This window comes from Orbicella faveolata, unplaced genomic scaffold, assembly GCF_042242905.1.
Source record: "Orbicella faveolata isolate gen_17 unplaced genomic scaffold, um_ofav_v1 contig_34, whole genome shotgun sequence".
Taxonomy (NCBI): Eukaryota; Metazoa; Cnidaria; class Anthozoa; order Scleractinia; family Merulinidae; genus Orbicella; species Orbicella faveolata.
This window is the reverse complement of record NW_028301563.1, coordinates 4,191,335-4,197,754: the sequence shown is the minus strand read 5'-3', so window position 1 is coordinate 4,197,754 and position 6,420 is coordinate 4,191,335. Positions and strand designations below refer to the sequence as shown.

Sequence of the window (6,420 nt, the reverse complement as noted above, 5' to 3'; positions counted from 1 at the left end):
TACGCACATCATTTTTGAAGTCGACCGCTGGGCATCAATTGGAACCAAAAATTTCCGCCAATCAGAGACAAGCCAGTCATCGACAACAACAAAGTGAAAATGGCCGAACGGGAAAGAAAAGTTCCTGATAATCATTCATCCACTACGTGTTCTGAGACAAACGGAGACACTACTAGCAAGTGAGTTGGCAATGGCAACAGGATATTCTACACTTAAGAAAGTTGAATGAGATGTTCTGTTCTTGTATTTCAGGTTCGATCGCTTGGTACTGTTGCATTTCTTCATCGTGTTCGTCTCTAGCTTTGCGTTGGGTTTGTTGTTTCTACATTCGTCACTAACGTTTTGGAGACTACAGGTATGTCAAGAAAGCACCCAATTATAAAGTGCAAATCTAATTAAAAAGTATCAATCGGATTTTAACCAGCGTTTTTCTTTTCTACGTGGCATGGGTCATCATTCGTAATTCAAAATGTTCTTCCAATTCACTTCATTAACTTAAAAGCTGTTAAAAGTTAATAGTTTCAATAATTATTTGTTTCGTGCTGAGCTGATACAGTTACTTTAATGTGTGCTTTTTTACGTTTTTTAACGTAATAGTTGGGTTAAGGAAATCTTTGCGATCATATTTGGTCACACGGGAGTGGACTTTCACTTTCGATTCGTGATGCCTCGTGGAATTTACGTTCGGTCGGGGTAAGCACGCAAACGTTTGTACTATTGCTGACGAAGCATCATCAACGATAAAAGAACGTTTTTTGTATTATTTTTATAGCGCCGCTTAATATTTTTGAGACTTTTCGTTTGATCAAGTTCAATGAATTTTTTATGTTTAGCCATTTCAGTTTCATTTGGAAATTTAACGTGTCGACAGTCTGTGTAATTCTGTTATTCTAAAAGCTGTATGCATATGGTGTATAAACAGTGTCTGCACATTGTAATATTTAGCGGTAATTTTGGCTGAAAAAGAATTTTGTTCCAAATCATGCGTTGGTGTTTGTGTTAAGTGATTTTTATTGGAGGTTTGAAAATTTTTTGAAACTCGGGTTGCAATACTGGGCATTTTGTTTCCTCTTCCATGTTCTATTTTTGCAAAGCTAGGTGGAAAATTATGAGGTCATTGCATAGTAAAGCATTTTCAAAACATGGCAGCAAATAAGTGCTCCCAAATGTTTCTCGTTTATAATGCTACATTAAATGTACACAGTGGAAACCCACCTTATACCCACCCCATTTATACGGTTACCTCATAATTGAAGCCACTTTATTCTGGCCTGAACAAAACCTTGGTCAGCCATTTTCTTACTTGTAGAACCCCTTTAATGCGGCCACGCCATTAATATGGCCAGATTTTTGTGCCCTGTTGGTGACTGGGTTATAATGGGGTTCCACTGTAGCTGTGATACAAAATTTTATTCTCTATTCTCTGACTGCACAGTTACATGTATGATTTCACAAATTACCGTTAAGTAAGCACGGCAGCTACCAGATAATTTAGATTGAAAACAGATCACTTCAAATTCAAACCACATACAGAGATATTGATTTAGAACCCATGGACTGGTAGAGAACCATTAATAAAAGTATACCTTTGAGCTTAATGGTCTTCAGCCGGCTAGATTCCTTTTAACAATCAGATTTCTATGAGCTGTTAGATGAGGAGGCTGAGACCAATAAATTTTGTGGTGAGGGTGAAGAAGCTACTGTATGTGGTTTTGTTATTGAAAGGAATTTTTTCATCTTGAGAAAGGAAAAAGTGTATTGTTATAATAAACAGATAATTGCTTTGTTTTGCATATAATACATTTCAGCCCATAACAACATAAACAAATATATTTGCAGATATATGAAGAAAGTGGCTTCTTTGATAATACTTTGGATAGCAGCAGTCGTTACATACCAAAGGATGATGTAGTGAGTGTTGTTACGTACAATGCTAACACAACCTTTTCTCTGGTAAGGTGAAATGCCTTTACAAATAGACAATACGAGTAGTAACAGCATTTGGATAAAACCTGACTGCTTCTCAAGGGAACCAAAAACCTCAACTGTCATTTTGATGGCCAGCATGCCTCAACACCCAGTGCTAACAAGTACACAACCTGCAGACGCAATGTAGTTGAGCTAGGTGCAAGTTAATCACACAACCCTGGATGAAGAATGATTGCTAATCTGGATAGGATAAAGACGATGGTTGAAGAAAATATGCTAGCTTCCACAAAGTATCGACTGGAGTGGGGTTGGGGTGCATATTTTTTTTACTGCATGGTAAAATAGATTTAAATGTACAGTGGAATCTCGATTTCTCCTACTCTTAATTTTTTGAAACTTCTGATAACTCAAACCAAAAGTCTTCTGCCTCCCCTCAGTAGAACATTATTAGTAATTTTACCGTCAATTTCTAAAACAACCCAATTTCTCAAACCAATTTTGGTTTCCTTTGGAGGTTTCGAAAAGTCTGGATTCCACTCTATTAGCTTCACTATTCAATGACAGTGCTTATTTCTTTTATTATTAACCATCATTCACAGTTAGATACAATATAATAATCACTCATTAAATTATAGAAGTTTGATTTACCATGCCTTATAAATTGCATGCTGGTTGTGCAGGTGTGGCAAAGACATTTTGTGAACACTTGAAGACATTTTTGTCTTCTTGATTTGACAAAATGAAGAGAAAAAAAATTTCTGCTTTGTGATAACAGAACCTGATGCAATCACAAAATCAAGTTTGGATCACAAGTTCTTGTCTCATATGAACTTTTGAGTTGTAAAATAATTTTATCAGCTTAGTGTGATATGGCTTATTATTAAATAATAATGTGGTAAATTTATCAGTCACAGTAACTTAAAATAAGTACTTGGGATAAAAACATAAACTAACACACTGCTTGAATATTGTCATATTTGTACTGGCAACTTAATCAAGACAAATCACAAAGAAATAAGGGTACTGGTACATATTTTTTATAAAAAAAGGACATTCTTCCTGCTACCCTCAAATTGCTTCGTGTCAGATGTAATTAAGCTTGTAAGGACAACCCCAGGCACACAGTTCTTACATGTGATGTGTATTTTGATTTGATTTCTGTTCTGAACTAATGAGACAATTTTTTTTTAATTTTGATATTTATCGTGGATAGGAAAGCCATTGTTACCATACCAAAAAAAGTTGCATTGTGCTGTTTAGAAAATATCCATGCATGTATTCCCCCCAACAAAAGGGATTGGAATTTCCTCAGGGTGAAGGAAGGGTTTGAAGAAATGTATAAAACTGAATTAGAATTTCCAGAGGGGTGGGAAGGGGGGGGGGGGGGTCTTAAAAAAATCCCTTCCATGGAGGAGGTATGGATATTTTCTGGAACTGCACATTTGAAAAAGAGATATAGACTTTTAAGGTTGTTCTTTTTGGTTGCATCATTGGTATTTCTGTCTTAACAAAAAATACACATTCCAAAGCAACCCTGAGGGGAAGAACGCATTCAATATTTCAATATCAGCGCAAGCTGTGAATAGCTTTCAAGTTATATATCAGTCTGTAACTTGTAGCAAGCCCAAGTTAAGTTAATACGTATTTAATATTTAATATAGTTAATGTGAACATGCATTAATATTATAAAGAGGCTGTAAACGTGTATTACAATATATGCACAGCCAAGGATAGGTGTGTTGAAGTAGTTTGAACAGTAAATTAAAGAACATGATAATATTTTGCTTACATTAGTTAGTTACGTGTGCAAAGTGTGATTTTCTATTAAGTAAATCAATAATAAATTATGGATGCCTCAGATTTTCAGCGTCAGGATGATAACCTCTTACAGGACCTGTAACGTGATGCAAATTTATTAATAATATCTCCTGGCAAAAAGTCAGGCTTCCATTTGTGAATGCAGTCGGTAAACAGTCATTTTCAGATTGCTTTTGAATAGCAATGAGAAAATTGCAGAGCGGAGACAGTCCTTTCTATTTCCGTAAATTAGTAAAAGCCTAGCATAATAATAGTGATATATTTAGCAATTTTGTATTAAGCCACTGCCAAAACTAGGGTGACTGTTTTGCTTGAGTTGAAACAATAGTAAGGGGGAGAGCTTTTGGAATTTTCAGCATTGTGTTCCAGCCAAGGTCCCTCAAATATGACTTGATATCAAGCTTCCATATACATGTAAAAATTAATGTACATCAGCAAAAATCAGGGCTTTTAAAATAATTCAAATTTAAGATGCAGGAAGTCAAAGATAAGGCTTAATTGAAAATGTAATACAGAACTTTATATCCTTGAGGATATGCAAATACATTTGTATGATCTCAGATGAAGGGATCTTTACTTGTTGTCAGGTGATATTTTTGTCACAAGTTGAATTTCAAAGTGTTCATTGTATGATAGCAATATGTCAAAATGCCACTTGAAGGATTTTGCACAGTTATTTGATGTTTTATTTGCAGTTGTTATGAACACAGGCTATTAAATTTAGAGACAATAAAATTAATTGCACGTGTTGTTGAAAATGTAAATATGGTTTATAATTAAATAGTCACAATGAAGCGCGTGGTTTTGAGTTGTATTTTAACCCTCATTATGAAACTAACCTAACAAAGACCCAGTGGAAATTCCAAGCCATCAAAAAAATCTCCATTACAGCCATTTAAAGCGAACAGTGTTCTTTTATGTTAGCTGTTAGGGATGGACCATTACTATTTTTGAGGAGGGGCTTAAGCAATAACCAAAACAAAATTCCTGCCCGGCAAAAACTGCTGAAAATCAAGCAAGAGCTTTCCACTTTCCAGGTCCTGTCTGATGATGTTAAAAGATTATTGCACAAGCTATTGCCCACCGAAAAAAAATATGCACAACCTAAAGGTACATGTAAGAAACAACCCAACCATCCGGGTGTTATCGCACTTATAAAGCGAAAGAACAAAAGGCTTGGTTGTGACCCAATGAGAAAGCACTGACGTCATAACCAAACCGGACAAACGAATTTCTGACGACGGCTGGATTTGATTATTCAAAATGGCGGACATACCTTAATTCAAGACTATAATATGATAATTGGCCAAACATTCTTTATACGCACGCTTATGTTCTGTAACGGCTTTGTAATTTATGCTATACATACGGTTATATATTAAAATACGCGTTCACCTTGTGTATCTTGAGTTACAGTAGCCAGATTAAGCCTTGATTGATGACGTTAGTTTAAGGTTCTTTCTGTCATACACGTTGCAGCGAAAGGGTAGTTCAAATTCGTCGACAACGTCTACCGTCTACGAACGCCTACGAGCGAAAACAACTTCCGGTACCTCGCCGCCTAAAGCATCACAATTTTCAATGTTATTCCACCAGATCATTGTCTCCACAACATTTAGATCTGAGGTCAATTAAGTGGCGAGATCCTCGAGAACTGGAAGCTATGGAAAGAGAAATACTGTAATAATCACTTGGTTTGGAGCGGGAAAGCCCTGAGTATCAAATCGCCATGTTCAAGGACGTTATTGATGACGATGGCCTTTAAGTGTTCAAAGCCTTAAGCTATACTTAAGATGAAGATGCAAACGATTGTCGTGTAGTAATGGGGAAGATGAAAAGGTATTGCATCGGCGAAGTAACGTAAACGAGATTGTTTCAGTAAGAGGGAAAAACTTCCTACCAAAACGCTCGACAACTTAATCGCTGAATTAAAAGGAACCCAGCTGGCAAAGAGCTGCAATTTGTGGGATTTTTTACAGTTTTTACACGGTACTCTCATCTGCGTTCGACTGGTCTTGGAATAGAACATGAGTAAAGCACAAAGCAGCCACTTAGGATGACAGACCCCACGTTAAACAAGCGTATCGACCTTCCAACATCCGAGATGCAAATATGGGATCTTAACAATGACGACGGCGACGCCGAGGACAACGTCCTGTAAAATTGAATTTGTCCAGGATGCCTATGACTCTAAAACCTCGTTCAGGCTAAATATGTAATGACAGCGTTCAATTCTAAATGGAAATACGAAAACTTAGCAGTTCGACTTATCGTTCGCGTTCGCGGTCATTTTGCGTTGCTGTTTTGCAGAGGACGCCTATGAGGTGTACAAAGGTTTACTGAATACACTTGTACAGCCATTGTTTTGCTCATTAAACCATTTGTTTGGTGGTGCTCATTGACGTCGTGGTTTGCTCCAGACTCCGTTCACACTACGCGGGAGGAATTTAAAAAGGCATACAGCTTTATGTCTAAGGTTAGGCTTACGGTCCAGAGTAATCCGTCACGAAAATGGAGTTTTTCAAAAACGCTCTTCAAACCGGAGGAATTTGAAAAAGCCGGCTTTGAGTTTTCCTGTGTACGGAAAACCTTTTCGAACACAATAGGATCAGGAGAACCACGTGATTTCTCTGGTCGAGATTTCCTCGAACAAAAATATAAAACGAACGGTGA

General features: G+C 36.9%; 1 protein-coding gene across 1 annotated transcript; it reads left to right on the top strand.

Annotated features, from left to right (window-relative positions):
* The first annotated feature begins 54 nt into the window (after positions 1-54).
* On the top strand, positions 55-4,541 carry LOC149104342 (uncharacterized). Its single transcript, XM_089271399.1, has 3 exons — positions 55-179; positions 253-355; positions 1,840-4,541. The coding sequence occupies exons 1-3, from the start codon at positions 100-102 to the stop codon at positions 1,960-1,962; spliced, it is 306 nt and encodes a 101-aa protein (XP_089127525.1). The 5' UTR covers positions 55-99; the 3' UTR covers positions 1,963-4,541.
* The last annotated feature ends 1,879 nt before the right edge of the window (positions 4,542-6,420 follow it).

Coding starts and splice junctions, on each gene's coding strand:
- LOC149104342 (XM_089271399.1), top strand. CDS start 100: ATGGCCGAACGGGAAAGAAAAGTTCCTGATAATCATTCATCCACTACG. Junction 180..252: donor AACGGAGACACTACTAGCAA/GTGAGTTGGCAA, acceptor CTTGTATTTCAG/GTTCGATCGCTTGGTACTGT. Junction 356..1,839: donor TAACGTTTTGGAGACTACAG/GTATGTCAAGAA, acceptor ATATATTTGCAG/ATATATGAAGAAAGTGGCTT.